Source organism: Parus major, chromosome 11, assembly GCF_001522545.3.
Source record: "Parus major isolate Abel chromosome 11, Parus_major1.1, whole genome shotgun sequence".
Lineage (NCBI taxonomy): Eukaryota > Metazoa > Chordata > Aves > Passeriformes > Paridae > Parus > Parus major.
Window position 1 is genome coordinate 17,991,874 of NC_031780.1, and position 18,191 is coordinate 18,010,064.

Here is an 18,191-nt window from a genome sequence, read left to right on the forward strand (position 1 = left end):
GCAAGTCTCATCTGGGTAATGAAAGAGTTAAAATCTTGCCCAGGCTGTTGTAGGTAGTTCTGTAGCCTCGGCCGGTGCAGGAACTGGAGCCGTCTGCGATGGAGAGTTCCTCATGGCTGCTCTGGAGAGTGTAGTCGCCGCCCCACCCCGCTGCAGGCCCAGAGTCTCTCTCCTTCTTCACTCAGCACTTTCTAGTGAATTTAGTTACAGCAAAACCCTGCAGCCGAGCCAGAGATCGGCCCGGCCTGGCCAGGCCCGACCCGGGGAAAACCCCCCGCAGGGCCCGCATCTCCCAGCCGGGAGACGCGGCAGGCCCGGCCCTGTCCCCACCTGGCCACATGGCCTGGGCAGGGAACGGGAGGCCAGAGCTCCACGCTCTTCACAGCCAGGAAACAAAGAGAGCCAAGAGAGCTCTGGTTTTACACTTTAAGGTAGGGTTCACAAGTTGATCCCACTTTTCAATGGCCTAAACTGCTGTCAATTCTCAGCAATGACCGATAATTGGTCAGGAGAAAAGACTCCAGGCAGTTCCCAGCAACTTCAACTTTTCTTGAAGGTAAAGTAACTCCATGACACAGTCTTAGATATGCTACGCTCATACTGACCTCAGCTGAGGAGAAAAAGGAACAGCTTATCCTGCCACTTTGCTCTGCAAGGTTTTATTTTACTGTCCTTTGATTCATCAGTGTGGTTAGGGAAAGATCCAGATCTAGCTGGACCAAAGCCTAGCTCCTGAGTTTCTACCCAAGGATTATACCGTGCCCTAAGGTGGAATCTCATCAATGCTGTTGCTCACACTGACTTGTTAGCAGCAGACAAGGGAGAGAACATCACGTCTGCAATGCTCATGGATGAACAAATGAGCTCTCAGGCACCACCCTGAGTGCAGCCTGGCTGACCCACCTCAGACCAGGGATCAGAGGTGTTGTTTTTCTTGGGCTGATCCAGTATTATCACACCAAACTGCTCACAGTGGAAAGTGTTTGGTCATTAGGCCTCCAGGCACAGGTTTCCAAAAGCAGACCTACATAGCACCACTTTCAGAGCCACTTTTGTCAGAAGATTTAAATAAATCTTTGCAGGGTCTTTCCGTACTGCTTGGGAGCAGGGAGGAATTAGTTCAGCTTCTGTATTTGTAAAGAAAGGATTTGCTGCCAGGAAATTTTGCTATAATATTCAAGTATTTTCCACAAACATATCTGGATTTATTTTTTTTTAATCTAAAACTGTACATCTTTTTCCTTGCATTAGTGATCCAACACCCATTCTCCTACTTGGTGCTAATACTTCCTCAGCTCACAATTCATAGGAGTACTGCGGTGATTGATGAATGTCTTTGAACTGGAAAATGCTGAGTGCTAATTGCTATCTGTGCACACTTGTGCTGCTTTCAAGTGCAGGGCAGTCACATACCACAGTAATGGGAAAGCTTAGGAAAACAGAAATTGGTACCTAGGAGTTTTACCCAGCACAGGAATGTAATAAGGAAGAATAAATTAAAAGTTAGATATCTCAAGTCATTATTGCACATTCTAATGAACCTCTTTCCATCTGTTTAATAGGTTCAGGGCAGCTCAAAATGGAGTTCAGATTGGAAGCTGCTTGCAACCTTATCTGCTTGCACTCTGGGTAATGCTAAGAATTATAAAAATATGTTATTGCCCATTATAAGGAGCACAGTTAAAGTATGTGACCACAAAGTGCAAGTTGGAGGGTACAGATTCATCCAAATTTTGCCCCCAGATGCTGGGGCACTGGATGGGTCAGTCCAGAGCTCCCACAGAAAGCATCTGTCACATGCCTGGGGAGGTACTGCCTGATGAAACTCTTAGGTCAAGCTGCACTTAGGTTTTTTGTAGGTTTCTTCCCTCATCCATCTTTAAAATGATGTGATTGGAGTGTAAAGGGTATTTTCAAATGTTTCCTTAATGACGATACTTTGCTCACATTTATCAGGCAGTGCTAACTGCTTTCAGAGTTCCTCTGCTCCTGGAACTCAATGCCCAGCTTGGGGAGCACATGCTCAGCATCCATAAAGCAGCCACTGCCATTCACCAGCTCTGCTCACAGAGGACATGTTAATTAAAGTCAACTGATTGGAAAAATAATTACAGGAGAAGAGGAGGGGGAAAGCTTAAACCCACAATTTAAAGATCTCTGACATTTGTGTGTTGTTGAGAGGTTGTAATTTTGTTGAGAGGAAAGAGGATCTCTTTCTCCCTGAGACTCCTGTGCTCACTGCTTGCAGAAACACACAATGGCTACAGGCAACAGGCAGTAATATTTCTTTAGTTATGCAAGTACATGTGGCCTTTTATTCTTTCAAATATGTGCTTTCACCTAGCTTTGTTACTGTTGAATCTTCAGGTGTCCTGAAGAGGCTCTAATGTCTTACCTAAGAGGTTTTGTATTCCTGGACATAGTTATTCTATGGGATGTGGAATAATGTAAACACTCTAACTGTTAAAAACTGCTATTGTAGCATTTCTTGCACTAATTAAAACCTGGCTAGGGATCTTCTTTCTTGATGCTCCCTCTACTTCAAACAAAAACATTTCAACAAATCAAATCCAGGGAAAATGGTTTCACATTTTAAGCTAATAATAATAACTGTTTTAGAAACCCATATTTGCTCAAGGGTATAATTCATTTAAAAAAAAAACCCAAAACCTTAGAATTCAACACCAAGCAAATATAAACCTCTTTTTATTTGGGAGTGGATGTTTTTCAGGTGATGATTCTGTGTTTCTCACCAGCCCTGTGTCCCAGCAGCTGGGGCCATTCCCAGTGCCCTGGGCTGCAGGACTGGGCTCCAGCTCTCTGCAGCATCCTGGCCTCCCTGAAAAACCTTGGGCAAGGGACCTGCCTTGTGCCTGTTGTAGCTTCCTCCTCCCCATGGGCATGCAGAGAGCATAAATAAGTGACAAAAAGGAAATCCTGTATGCTAGGAAAGTGAATACAATTCTCAGCAAGCTCTGGCTGCACAGATTTACCAAATGATGGTGTGAGTTTGGTGTTGTACCAGCCTGGCCACCCCTGGATCTGGCTGGAAGTGCCCATTTATCCAAACCCCTGCCTGTGCAGCCAGACAAATCCTGTGGTGAACCAGAGGGAGGTGGGTTGTGTTCCCTGTTTGCTCATAGCAGCAGTGCTTGGAACTGGAACACAGTTGCTTTGAAGGCTAATCTGGCTACCCTGGTGCCTTAGAGTTAGCATTTGGCATTTAAAGGGAAATATATGTGGTAAATGCAAATGTCCTTCCATACTAGATTCACAACAGGCACAGATGGACCTGTATAAGGACTTATAACAACCTGGCTTTGCTAGTGCTCAAAAACTTAGCAGTATTTTCTTTTAGTTTTACTTTTAAAGGTGTGAGAAAGGTTTAAGGTGAAAACAAGAATACACAATTACTGTCTGCCATAATTTGAACAGAGAATAAAGCTGAATTTGCTTATGCATAGAGAGAACTTAGTGCTCTGCATTCATTTAAGATACAAACATCCCCCAGTGTTCCTGGCCTGGAGCTCTGGCTGCTTTGCACATTGAATAAACATAGTTGCCACTAAATAATGTTAATAACCTTATCAGTCTGAGCCACAGAATGGCTTCATGTTTCAAATCTCATCTTCTTCTTTGATGCATTTTAGAAATTTAGAATGTCAGTACACTACAGAAAATTAAAAACTGGCTAAGGAAGCCATGAAAAGCTCACAAGTTGCCCCAACACCAAATATTCCAGACACATTAAGAACAAATTTTTAAAGACTTTTCCTGACATAACTGCTTTGAATCATCACCTCTCCACAACCCATCCTTCCTGCAGACTCATGTTATACAGTCCTTCTGTATTTAAAATTCCCTTTGTAAATGAAGACCAGCTTCAAAACCTTTCCTTTACGGCAGGTCACGTTTGCAGAAAAAAATATGAGGAAAGCCAAGTGATTGCTACCCCTGCAACCTGTTGCAGCTCCAGCTGAGCCCTGGTGTTCAATAATTTGCTATTAAGAAATCCCATTGCATTTTGGGAACCAATTACACTGCCTGTGCTCTAATGCACCTTTCCTTGTGTTACTGAAAAATGCAGGCTTGGCATAGCTCTATGGCAGGAGCATTCACTTTAATTAATAATTAAATTATTAATTTAATTTAATTGGTAATAGTTGTCGCTGTTGGACACGAAATGAGTTACACAGATGCAGCTCGAGGTGTGGTTTTATTTTATTTTCTTTTCTCAGTATTTATAAGTTTCTGACCATGGCCAGGGATTGAATGGTCAGGATAACACCTTCCCAACCACACTGGCAGTGAGAGATGTCCATCACAAGATGTGTATCAGAAAGGATGTACACATATCTATATTTACAGTTACTGTCCTGGGAAAGTCTTTAGAAAGTATGTCAAGAAGATGGAAAAACTGAGTTTTCAGGGTGGCAATAGTTTTCCTCCCTGGCTCTCATTCCTTCCCTCTGTCACTTCTTAGTACCAACCAAGCACAGATGCTGGTTCCAGGACTTTCCTTGGAAAATCAATTTTCCTGCAGAGCTTCTTCAATGGGTGACCTGTGGTGGTGGGTTTGAGCCTCTTGGACTCTTTTTCCTCAGAGGTGAAGCAGCAGCTGCCAGTTCTGTGTTTGGCACAAAGCTGCAGCTTCCATGATCATTCCCACACATTATCTCCCTTTATGGTTTTCATATTGTTTAATCACTGAGAAATAAAAATAAAATGTGACACATACTAAGCAAACTATTGAGAGGGATTCCTCTGGAAATTGCAGTCATGGCACGACTGTTTTTTTCCCTAAATGCAATTTTTAACCATTTACTGCATTGCCTTTTCTACATGTTAAAAAAAGGACATAAAATTAAAGACAAACTGATGGGACAGAAACATGACTGAAAATAACTGTACAAAACAAATAGAGAAAAACAGTTATTTGGTCTAAAGGAGAACTTAAATCTACTAATCAGCATTGGAAAAATAAATACCCTCTGTGCTAAGTTTTAGGAGTTTGATTTTTTTACTTCTTGCAGACATATTACAGCAGACTTCCAGATGAGAGGACGAAGACTATGAGTGAAGAGTGCCCTGGAGATCTCCTGCAGTTCTTTTCCTGGCTCAGAACTGGATTGATCTGAGAACAGTAATTATGAGGCTGACATGTATGTTCTCCTTCATCTTGCTGTTTGGAGCAGTTGGGCTCGTTGTTTTCATTCACCTGCAGGATCCAGAAGAAATAGTTCATCAGCAGACACCAGGTTAGCATTCCTATTCTAGTTTGAATCACTTTTCATGGTCAATAGTTTGTACTTATGTTCTCAACATGTTTTACATATTTCACAGAGGATACCTCAAAAAACAGGTATGTCATTCTTAATGAAGGCTACCTTGAAAGTAATTATCAATTTCTTTTTTTTTTTTTTAAAAAAAAAAGCATTTGCTGATAAAACAGTTCCAAGAACCAATTAATTGTTTATACAGAGCCAACATGCACAGGGTCCAGCTGGGTGGAGTAAAGTTTCTGCTAAAGTTGAGACTTAAATTTTTGCTACCAACTATATCACTATAAATGTGAAAATGAGAGATGTCATCAAAAGTTCTGTTCCTGGAAATGCACACCTCTGAATTTACCTTTACTTTGCATGTGGTATTCAGTGTGTCAGGAGATGCAAAATAAAAGATGTATGAATGAGTCACATCAGAAACTTTAAATACTTTAGGGTGGATTCACTTAATTTGCTTAACTTCAATTAAACCTTTCATAATTATTATTCATGTGCATGCCATCTTCCTGCACTGCAAACTTGAAGCTGTGAAGAGCCACAAAGGCCACAGAGATGGGTGAACTAGAAAATTATGGGCTGAAATAATAGTTTCCTTTAAAGGGAGGCACAAAAGAAATATGAAAGGACACAAGATCTCTTGATTTACTTACAGTCCTTTTCTCTTTGACTATGGCTGTAATGAAGGCTGCTTTAGAGCCTAGACAAATGCCAGAGCAGTTATTCTTGTTCAGGATAATGCCACTGTGTTCTGGGGTTTGGTCCCTTTGTTTGCTCTTATATGCACTGAAATTGTCCTTTGACTAAACAAATGCTCCATAAAAACTTTATTCATTTGACATCTTCATTGTACAGTGAACACAACTGTGTCTATTTAAAATCATTGCTAACACATTTAAAAGAGCTGAACTGTAACACAGAGAACTCTTAAATAATTGCATTAATTGCTAATTTCTGTGTCTAGGTTTGTTAAGTGCTTGTTTCCATGTCACTAAACAGTCTGTACTTTAATATGTTGTTTATTTAGTCCAACTGCACACACACCAATTTTGAAAGCAGCCACTCAGCTGAAACTATAGAAGTAATGAATCTTCAGTGTTGTGCAAAGCAGGGAATTAGCTAGCTCCTTCAGTGCTTTTGCAATTTATTTTTGTATGCTTAGATGCAAAAGAGTTTATAGATTAAAAACAGAGGTACTGGCCATATTTGACTGAAACTGGCCTGTAGTTTAGGCACAGGGGAAAGATGTATGGACAGTGAATGTAGGCAGTACTCTAATGCATCTAAGAATGTGTAACTTTACATTGAAAAGTTCATTCTTTGCTCCTGAAAGAGAAGGTTTCCTAGTGTGGTCTCAAAACAAGTGCAATTTCTTTTCAATTTTTTTCATTGTTGGTTCCCATCTCGCCCTGTTCTCTGCCATAAACCTCTTGAATGCTGATTGTAGTACAGTGGGAAGTGATTTTGGAGAGCAGTGGAACTGGAGAAGGGGACACCCAAGCATATTTAAATAAAAGCAAGTTTGAACAGAGCTCCTACCCCTGGCAGGGAAACTCTCTGTAAGTACCTAAAACACAAACATGCCAACGATGCTGTTACTGCCAAAGGTGTGTGATCAATTCCTCAATTCTCACATTCAATTACTATTTATGTTAATAGGAACCAGACTGTACCCTTGAGTAAAAGATGCTCAGTACAATTACTTTTATTTGTGTTTGGCTGATTTTCATGTGTGTTAAGTGCTTTCAACTCCCAGTGGACTGAGAAACTCCTCATATCCATTGCTTTTGAAAATGATACCAGTTATCACTTAAAACATGTTAGGTGACTTAAAGAACACAGGAAAAAATATCCATTCATTTCATTTATAAAAACATGTTGGCATATTTCCTTTCTAGACAGTCTCCTGTGAAAATCTGTCAATCACAGGTGACATTTTTGGTGTGCTGAGAAGGATCCTTCCCTCTCTCTGCTCAGTGTTTCTCCATAAAGGGGCCCAGGTCTAATGGAGATGGGATATTGCTATAATTTGCTTACCTGATTGCTCTCTCCAGAGAATTGAACAAATGCATGTATCATTAAGCTACTTAGGAAAACAGATTCTGCATGGAGAATACTGTACTGGCCTTTGCTTTTGTATTTCCTGTGTAGTAAAACACATCTGCCAGACGCTGGAATCTCCTCAGCAGGGCTGGAGAGAAGTTGGTAACACTCATTTTCCACTGAAAAGCAACATAGGAGGAGCCTTTGCATTGTCCAAAAGGACATTTTTCATTGTTAGCGTGTTCAGTCATCTTTAATTAAGGGTAGAACAACTTATGAAACAAGTTTAATACAAATACTTTGGTACTTCAGTTTTATCTGTCTGTTTTGGAAATTGTTCTTGATTGTTTTAGTCCTAGCAAGCATGACAGTGAGACCTTGATATACTACTTAAACCAGTATAAAATCCACAGTCATAAAACTTTAAGTAATGCTTACATTACTTTCACTGAGCAAAGTACTCCTGACAGTAGCTGTTTGTGTTGATTTGTTACTATTCATTTATTCTTTCCCTGTGCTTCACATTGCTACCTAATTGTGATGCTGTACTGAGAAAGCAATATCAAAGTAATTTTCCACAACATTAGTTACAATTTTCTTCTGATCTTTCAAGTGAAAAAATTCCATCCTGTTGGCTTCTGTGAGCATATAAACCTTGATTACATTTATCTGTTGGAAACCAGCTCTTACGAAGGACACGTGCCCCGGATAGAGGCTGTAGGGCCCTTTTTGCTGATTGACAAACATGCTCTCTGTGTAGTTTTATTTATATAACACACATCACTCTGAGCAGATATATTTAAGACAGACAGCATTTGGGGTGGGCAGATTATAAATCTATAGGGGAAATAGATTTCCCAAAGCAATATATTAAATACATTAGATATTCCTGTGGTCATTAAAGAGACAATAATTTCACTTAGGACAGTTATTTTCTTGGCATGTATGAAGGGTGCTCTTACTAGGGATAAAAACAAAGAAGTGGTATGAGAAATAGTTATACCCCATTGAGGAACACAATTTTATCGTAATAATTCTCCTTGCATAATTTTATATATACCCCCTGTCAGAGCACAAATACAGGGGTGGATGGAAAGCAGGTGAAGGACTTGGGGATTTGGTGGCTGAGAAGCTCAGCATGCCCTGCATGTGTGCAGTGGCTACCCAGAGAGCCAGCCCTGTGCTGGGCTGGACATCAGTGCTGGCTGTCAAGGAAGGTGATTCTGCCCCTCTGCCCCACCCAGGTCAGACCCCACCTGCACAGGAAGGAGCTGGAGCTGCTGGGGAAAGTCCAGAGGAGGCCACAGAGAGGCTCCAAGGGCTGGAGCCCCTCTGGAGCCAGGCTGGGAGAGCTGGGGGTGCTCACCTGGAGAGGAGGAGGCTCCAGGGAGAGCTCAGAGCCCCTTCCAGAGCCAAAAGCAGCTCCAGGAGAGCTGGAGAGGGACTGGGGACAAGGGCCTGGGACAAAAGGGCAAGAAGGAATGGCTTCAAACTGAAAGAAGGTGGGCTTGGATCAGATGCAAGGAAGAAATTCTTCCCTGTGAGGCACTGGCACAGGTTGCTCAAAGAATCTGTGGATGCTCTGTCCCTGGAAGTATTCAGGGCCAGAATGGATGAGGCTTTGAACAAACCTGAACTAGTGAAAGGTGTCCCTGGCCCAGGGCAGTGGAGTTGGAACTGGATTATCTTCAAGGTTCTCTTCCTCCCCAAACCATTTTCCAACTCTATGATCTCATGATATCAAATCTTTCCTTCTGCAATAATCATACCATTATTCTTAAACAGACACACTAAAGGATTTGTTCTAAGCCAAACACATTTGCACATGGTGCACAAGAAAAAATTAATAAATGTATCCCCATCCTAATGCTAATGCATAATTCTCCTGTCTGTGACAAGATACTGAACATGAAAAAAAACACTTTACAGTAACAAAATATTTAGCCTTGGTCCTAGAACTGATGCCAGTTTGGGTTTTGCCCTTTTTTCTATGTTCTCTGTATTCTTTAGCAAATATTGCAGCAGTCTTGAGGAAATACCAGTACTACAGCTCCACTGAAAGTTCCTTATTCAGAGCACACACACCTTGTTACTCACAAACTACACTCTTATGCACATTTCCATGCTCATTGTACATTTCCATAATGCTGTCCCGGTGCACTGTTTGCCAGAATGGAAACTTCCTATAAATACAGTTGAAAATGAACTAGCATTGTAGAATTTTGGAAGTCATTTTCCTGCCATTTACAACTTACTGCTCTTTATAAGCTAGAAGCCATTTAATCTGTTTCTCTACTGCCAGTATCAGCAGAAATGATGAGCAGAGAATCTGGTGACTGTGTCAGAGGTGAGGTGACTTGCTGGTGCTCTTTTGAGGCAGAAGAAACATCTGTTATTTGTGAGAGGGTAATTCTGCCAACTCAAGAGTGGCTGAACCTTCTGCAGTCATATACTCTGAGCCTTCTTAAACTGAAGTTCCCCAAAGAACTTCCCTGCAGGCTGGTTCACAATGGTCTGCAGTTATTGGGATGAAAAGAGAAATATCTATTTCCTTGCCTGCCAAAGCAAGGCATTTAGTAGGGTCTTATAATTATGATATTCCCTTTTCTGCTGCTTGAAATGGTTGTGGTTTAGACTGTGAATGTGAACCTGGTTGTTTGTCACATTGGAAAGAAGTGCTAGCAATGACTTCATCAGCCTACTGCTCGAAGGGATCAAACACTGGCCAGATGGTTTCAAAGGAAACCCTGCACCCCACTGCCAGTGCAAATCTGTTCAAAAGAAATGTAGTCTAGTGTAGAAAGCAATTATGAATAAGCTGTTTCATCACCAGTGTACTATACAGAGATTGTGTTCTACAACCTTCTCCCTGCTTTCATAACTATGACATATTCTTGTCAGTCTTATAAAAAATGCAGCATTTATTTATTATGTGATATTGAGAAGGCACTGCTTTTTTTTCCCCCTTTTTTTTTTTCCTTTTCTTTCTTTTTTTTTTCTTTTTTTTCATTTCTTTTAACATTCTTGAGCCCAAAGTCTAGTAAAGCAATTACAGCTCTTATGCTATAGCATGGCAGACCAGCATTTATTTGACCAGAATTTCCTGTCAACCATCAGCAAGTTTTTCACAGGAGTGACAGCTCTGAGGTGTTCAGGCTGTGGAGCTGGGATTCAAAGCTGCTGTGATTTGTTCCTGTCTTGCCCTACTGCTCATAGATTGTGCACTATTGTGTTAGATCAGGCAATTCACCCATTCACTGTTTCCATTTCCTCTTATAAAGGGAATTCTCTGCAGAGGATTCGAGGTACCTAAGGACTTTTAGATACCATGACAAAAGACCAAACCATTTGAAGGATATGATCACCAAACCCAGTGCACTGGGTTCACAGTGCACTTCCACACACATCAGATGGCTGAACCAGATCCACTGCCCATTTATTTGATGGCATAAAGATCATGTCACCTAATCCTAAATGGATTTATCAGCATTAAACCAGAGTGATGTAGTGCTGATTCACTCCCATAGGGCAGCTTTCACTTCCACAGATTTCCCTATCCTCTTTCTGTGAGCATTTCTTCTCTGACTGGTTAAAAAAAAACAAAAAAAAAGGTTTGATATTTCCTTTAAAGCTTAGTTTTAAAAACTGTCAGAGGTTGACACTTTGTTGTTGTGTCTGGCAAAATAAAAAGCAACCTGCCATCTCTGAGCTGCATTCATTTTTGGTGCTTGGCAACATATCACGGGCAAAACTCCTCTGCACCATGTCAGAGGGCTCTCAGAATGGCAGCTTCCTGAAAGTGTATTCCCAGGGAATGAGCCCCCATGCACCTAAGATTCCCCTGGAAATTTGCAGAAGCATTACTAAAATGTTCAAAAGTTGGTCAGCAGACTTTAATTTCACCTCAAAACGTTTATTCCAAATATAAGACTGTATTTAATTTTCCATAGAAAATGTGTCTGCTCTAGAAAGACTCCTTCCATATGTCAGCAATCATTCAATTTGCATGATTTTTAAAACATAATAACATATTGAGGAGCTTAAGTCAGTTTAAAATACTTCCTGGATTTTCTGCAGTTTATGCCATTTTAAACATGTTTTATAATATATGTTTCCATTTCTGAGAGTTATTAATATTCTCTTAAAAGCTTAACCAAAACTTCCTCTCTCCAGCAATATCATCCTTTTTCATTTAGTAAACATCAATTTTCCTTTCATGATTCTAGTGGAGCTTGAAATTAAAGGTGCTTTTATTCCCTATTTTGGCTTTCTTTGTGTATCAGCATCAAAACTGCCAGTTCACTGTTTTAGCACCACTCACGAGAGCAAACATCCAAAGTAAATGATCTTGTGTGGGCCCTACTCAAGATCAGCTTCTTGGGGACATCTTTATAATTTTCTCCAAGCAAACAACCTATCTCTTTTTGAAGAGAAATGGCTGGTTTGAGATCTGTCACCACTTGATATGCACAGGGTGGTTAACAGATTTTAATTTTATTCTGCATAGGCCCTCTCCTCTAAGACACTGTCACAGCAATAGTGCAATAAACACTTCCCCATCTGAGTGGCTCAGCTGCTAACTCTGCTCAATGCCTCGAGGGTCTGCTGCCCAAGGCTCAGAATATTCTGCAGCTTGTGAAATTAAGTCATATCTTTGTCACTTTTTGGTCTCAGCCACTTCAGAAGATCTGTGTGGTGATTGAGTGTCAAAATGTTCCTCCTGCCAGGCCCCTCCTGTACTGTCCCTTCTGCACATGAGGGAAATTCAGAGATGCTCTTCCCCTCTTTTCTTTAGAATCTCTATCCATATTTACAGAAATGGACTCTTTGGGGGCTTCTGTTCCTGTGCTTGGTTGGAAGCCTCACGTTTCTCACACGACTCTTGACAGGGATTGCACGTCTGATGTTTTTTGCTCATTTGCCAAGAAATCTGTGTTTGCAGATTTGGACATCCCTAAATGCTGAAAGCAGAAGCTGCTGTGGCACTGAGGATGGATGTGCACACAGTTACATGGGCTGGGGGAAGGCAGGGACATCAAATCCCTGTATGGAGCAATTGGTACAGAACAGCCTCGGCAGGGAAAAAAGGCAGGCTGTGAATGAAACTCCTCATCCTTCAGAAGGCACCTGGTGCTCCACTGCCCTGTGCCTTTTGAATTCTAATGCATTTACCTTTCTCCTCCCATTTGGCAGTGCTGAGCTTCCTGGAATGAAGGTGCAGATAATGCTTGGGACAAACAAAGGTGCATTGGCTTTACAATTACTTCAGGTTGGTTTTACAGGAGTCTTTGACCACTGCAGTCAGAGTGGCTGATGTGGAAGCAGAGGACACACACAGATCTTTGTTGTGGCCAGGAGGAGAAAGCACAAGCCAAAACAGAGGAAACTGCTCACTTGCCCAGTGGCTACTTGAGGGGGGTGGGAGGCTCCTTTTCTCAAATGAGTGCAAAAGGACCAAGGTCCTACACACCAGTTCCCAACTTGCTGCATTTTTTTATTGTTGTTTGGTTTGGATTCATTTGTTAATGAAGCCCTGCACAATTTAATACCCCCAAATCAAACCATGGGAGAAATTACAGACAGCAATCACTGCCACTCTGTGTGAATGGAATACAACTTTAATTGGGCCCTCCTAATTGTGTGTGCAGCTGCTCAGGAAAACATGATGATGCTTATCTGTCTCATACAGGAAAACAAACTCTGCTCACTGTTCCACCGTGAACAAATGAGAAGGTGTGGATTCAAATGGTCACAAAAGTAAATATACCCCCCTGCAGGCAGAGACCAGGAATTTTATACCATAGCAAAGCAATTCTGTACTCACTGAGACTTTAATGTAGTTCACTGTAATTGTTTAAAACTCATCCTAAAGTCTGTGAACAGAACTGGGATATCATTCAGGTGCTCAAAACAAACATCAGCACCTCAGCCACCGAGTTCACTTGGGTACTGTGACCAGCCAATACTGACAGTGGAAATGAATCATCTGCTTTTCTCTGAGCTGTCAAATTGAAATCTTCCCCTTGCCTTCATTCAGCTCAGGAGATGCTATTTCCTTGTAAACAGGAGGCATCCTTAAATCACTACATAATTAAAATTCCCATTATTCTGCATTTATGAGCTGCTCATTCTCGTGCTAGTGAAGGGAATGAAGTTGCTGAAGGATGTACCAATGTTCTTTAACACCTCTGCACTGGTGGTGTAGGTGTGTTCAGGTTGAACCAGCCACATCCCTGCGTGATCCAGTGGTGTTTGCCACCAGTACTTGCAGAAAGCTTCTTGGCATGATTTATATTTTATAGGAGAAAAGCCAAATGGACAGACCTTACCAAACCATTATAACAACAGTGTTAAGAACAAAAGGAGTGTATCTCCCCCATGTAAGTGAAACAGGAAAAAAAAAGATCTGTGCAGCAGAAGAATGGTGGGCAAGAAGGTCTGAGAAACATCAGCTGAGACAACTTCCTTTGCTGTTCTTCACCTGTGAAATTATCTAATGAAAGGAGCTTTGTGGGGCTTTTTTGGGAAAACATACAGAGAGACTGGTTCTGATAGATACTTTAACTTTTTTTTTAAATGAAAAATAAATAAAAAAATATTATTAAACTGAAAATTTTTAATTCAGTGAGACTATAACATAAAATTTACTGCAGTTTTATAATGCATGTTAATAGGCAATGGGTCCAGAACCAGCATGACTGAAGCTCCCAGGGTGCTACAATGGAGACAAGGGAAGTAGGAAGGAAAATGTACATTTACTGCAGTTACCTTACAGTAGTTAACAAACTTAGAAAGAACACCTGGAATTTTTACAGCACTAAATATTTCTAAGAAACAGTAATGATATAATTATATTATACTTCCATATACAAATCTTTGGAACATAATACATTCTTAATGTCTACACGTTTGCACACCATATTTTTCCTCTTGCTTATTTCCAGAGATCAAATTATATATTCAGTATATTCTGATTATTCTCTGCCTTTCCCTCCAAAGGCAGTGGCTTCACTTCTTAATTGCGACCCAGTGGAGATAAGTTCACCACAACATAATTTAATGAACTATGGAAGAGTTACCTCTTTCTGCATGAAGTATCAAGCTGCATGTCAGAGGAAGAGTATCTCCTAGGTGATGTTTCAGTAGATAATAATTAAGTAAGACATTTCCTACAATAATAACACCCACACACAAATGCAGCCCTTCCCCCCAAGTTGGACAGTGCATAAAGTGAATTAATAAGCCAAGGACATCGTTCCTAAAAAAAATTTAGTCCCACAATTTCTTTCCTCTGTGAAATCACAGATTAGAAATTAGAAATCTACAGGACAGACAAGGGAATTTTCCTTTTTTCCCCCTTCAGCTTCAAAGGCTGAGATATACTTGATTTACCCTTCACACCAGTCCTGGATGTGCCATCACCAGAGTCCCTTCCAAGGGTGGAGGCTTTTCTTTCTGCCCTCAGTGGTTGTGAGCAGAGCAGCAGCACTGTCAGCACTCACAGCTGCCAGCTCAGCACCTCTGCCCCCTTCACTGGAGCCTTTGGGACTTCTGCAGCACCAGCCTTGCTGGATTTTTAAGTTAGTTATATTTTTGTGTAGGAAAAGAAACTCAGACTTTAAGGACTCAGGACTGAGCTGCCCCCATCTCCCTCACCCACACCTGCTGTTTGCATTCCGTCCCTACCTGAAACAGCCAAGGCATCCTTCTGTCCCTTCATCTTTGTATATTTTTGTTGCAATTTAATCTTAATTAGATTTCAGATTCCTCAAATTAGGGTGTGCAAGCCAAATGCTGGCTCCTACTGAGTTCAGAAGGGTGTGTGGATTTTTTTAATGCATTTTTACAGCATTCAGCTGCTTTCATCACAGCTTCCATGCCACCACTAGCAGATAGTCATGTGATTAAAATGAAAGATGTTCCACAAAGAACTGCTGAGACAGCATTTCAAAAATTCTGAATATTTTAGTATTCATTAATTAAGTGTTTCTGTGTTTCTGTCCTTTTAGCAACCAACCACTGATGCTGTTAAAACATTCAAATGAAGGCCTAATTATTCATATTCCAAGAGAAACCCTATTTGCCACAAGAGCAGCTGCAATTACCATCTTCTTGTAGTCATTTAGCAGAGTCAGAAGCAAGCACAGAATTCTGGCCTTGATAGAAGCAAAGTATTTGCCATTTCCTTCTCCATGAAGAAGTGTGTGGTGTTAGAGGCTCACCTTGGGAAAAGGCAATTCTGCTTTCTGGCTGTGACTTTGCTCCCTAAACAAAGCATTTATGAGACCTGTTACATGTAGTGACTGTTTTTACAGCCCAGTTGCATGAATCTGTCTCTATTTCTTTTATTTAGAGAGCTTAACTGTTCTTTGTCAGGAGTTTCACAAAACTGAGCTTCCTTTAAAGCACAGCTGCATTTGGATTGTATGTCCATCTTCTCCACAGCTGTGTCTTGCCTGTGGGGCACCTGGGAAATGGGAACCCAGGTGGCCAAGCAGGGTTTTTAGACACAGAATGGGACAATCCACAGGTTGTTTCACTGATAATTTCACTGTTCCCCATCACAAGGAGGAGCTGCAGCCAGACCCCCATGGCTTGGAGCCTCCAAGGAGGGGTGGCCAGGTCAGGGTGTGCAGAATATGTGGGAACCATTCTACATTACATTTTTGAGTCCATGGATTGTTTTTAAGGTAACTAAATATTCCAAACAAAGGGGAAAAAAGTAAGCTGAGACCTAGCATACCTCAACAGAAAGAGGTCTGTTTGTCCACACAATAATTTTAGGAGCTCACAGACTTTATGGATATTAAAGCTCCAGTTTAAAGGGAATAGTACCAGAAATGCATCTAAAGCTATGCATTTGGTTTGAACTATAAACCAGAAATAATCTCTCCAAAAGGAGATTGAGGTAAAACATATTATAAGTGCTCCACACCAGATGCAAATAACCACCCAGCTGGAAAGCTGCATTTCCTCACTGGGCCAGTGCAGAAAGATGGTCAGCAGTAAATGTGCCTGCACTTAATGGTGCTTTTTGCAGCCTCACTCAAGTTTACAGGGAAAACTTCCAGCCCCAGATTTGTTCAGAAGCCCTATTTGCTTTGTCACTGTTCAGAAAACTTTTTAGGATGAGTCCTTGAGGGTGCAGAGCTCTCCTCCCCTCCCATGCTGCTCATCCAGCAGTGAGCAGTGCTGTGTACAGATCATGTTAGATACACTCCAGCTGCTGACAAAAACCACATTGAACCTCCTGCAAACATCCAGATTTCAGATATCTTCTCACATTTCTTTCTAAACCTGAAATAACAGAAAGATGCATCTGGGGAAATAACCAAAGCTTCAGAATGGTTAGTCTGTTTTAAAATTCATCTTTCCCAAAGAGTGATGCAGAAGTGATGCACATTGCTACAGCTGCTGCAAGCTCATCCTTTAAGCTGTGCTTCCATTCAGTCCTGTCCCTCTGCCCAGACACTGCAAGCCCCTATGGAAGTGAGTGGGACTGGGAGGGGACAGAATGCAGAAATCCTACAGGCATTTCTGGAGGAAAGTTAGAGTGGGAAAGCCCTAAAGCAACAGGGGTCAGTCTCAGGAGGTTCCAGTGACACCTCTGCTTCCAAACTTCTGGTGCCCTGGGCACATGGGTGTTCCTTGGATTGCTTTAGCCACTCAAACACATAAATAGTTAATTTGCTTAATGACTATGTTGGCTTCTAAAGCAGGTGGAGGTCCATGTACTTTAAAAATAGCTTTAGAAAACCTGATTCAAAGACTGTTGGAGAGAAGAGTAACTTTTCTTGATTCTCTTTCAAGTGTGTCCCAAGAATTTATCAGTTCCTGCAGCCCCTGCTTCAACAGAGTTGAACTCAGCTTACTGAACATTATAGTCTGCTTTTTGTTCATTATTGGTTAGAATTCATATTCACAGTGCAGCACTTTGAATCAGAGGTTTTCCCCAGATGCCTCTGATGCTTATCCTCCTTTGTTAAAGAAAATACTGCTTCATCTTGTAGAGCTGGTGGCCTCTTTTCAAAATCCACCACGCTGCAAAGAATGATGTTGTCAGACAGACTGATCTTTCTCCAATAGCTTTTGCAGCACTTTTGTTATAAAGATGTTAAAGATAACATGGAAGAGAAAAGGAACAGATTTAGAGTCTCGGGGTAGCAAAACACAAAGCAGGACAAAGAGTCTTATTATTACTGATACTTGTAATTGTAAGGGTTACTGAGTAAGTCTGTTCTGAGTTTTGGGGAAGAATAAGGGAAATGAGTAATGTAGGTTGCTGAAAATAATATATAGATTTTTGTGAGAAATGATAACAATGTTCTTTTTAAGGATTGTTCATTGCTTTGTTTCATTGCTGTAACTGATACTTAATTGTGCTAACTGGAAAGAGCATCAGTCCAAGATAGCACCTTCAGCAGTCTGAGCCTGCAATTCACTGTTAAATTAATCCAGGGAACTATTAAGTACAATAAAAGGCCAGGAATAGCATGAATCATGGGAACAGAGAGCCACAGCACTTACTCTAGCTCTGTGAAACAGAAATTATAATGATCAGATTTTAAAGTGCATTGATATGGAGAGTCCTTAGTAACATCACACTGCTTAAAGTGATGGCCCAGCTTTTGGGGCTGAGTTCTGCTCATAGGTTCAAGGTCTGTAGGCAGACTGCTAGATGGTGTTTTCTTAAAGAGAAAGATCTCAATCTATCACTTACTGGTAACTCTGTGTCAGCAGATTTATACTAGTGCTAAATACTTTGCAAAACCTGAGATACTGAACAGTAGAAAGTCCCCTAGAGAAGACCTAGCTAGAGGTACAGGGGGAAAAGCACAAGTTCATTATCCAACATGTCCAAAGACA

At 41.1% G+C, this 18,191-nt stretch overlaps 1 protein-coding gene across 2 annotated transcripts in view; it reads left to right on the forward strand.

The window, feature by feature from the left end:
• The window catches only part of CHST8 (carbohydrate sulfotransferase 8), a 176,710-nt gene that overhangs the window by 37,713 nt on the left and 120,806 nt on the right, over positions 1 to 18,191 (forward strand). For both annotated transcript variants that reach the window (XM_015640303.2, XM_015640307.2), the window contains exon 2: positions 5,034 to 5,258. In XM_015640303.2, coding sequence (XP_015495789.1) covers positions 5,150 to 5,258 — 109 coding nt within the window. In that variant the 5' untranslated portion in view covers positions 5,034 to 5,149. The remainder of the gene's footprint in view (positions 1 to 5,033; positions 5,259 to 18,191) is intronic.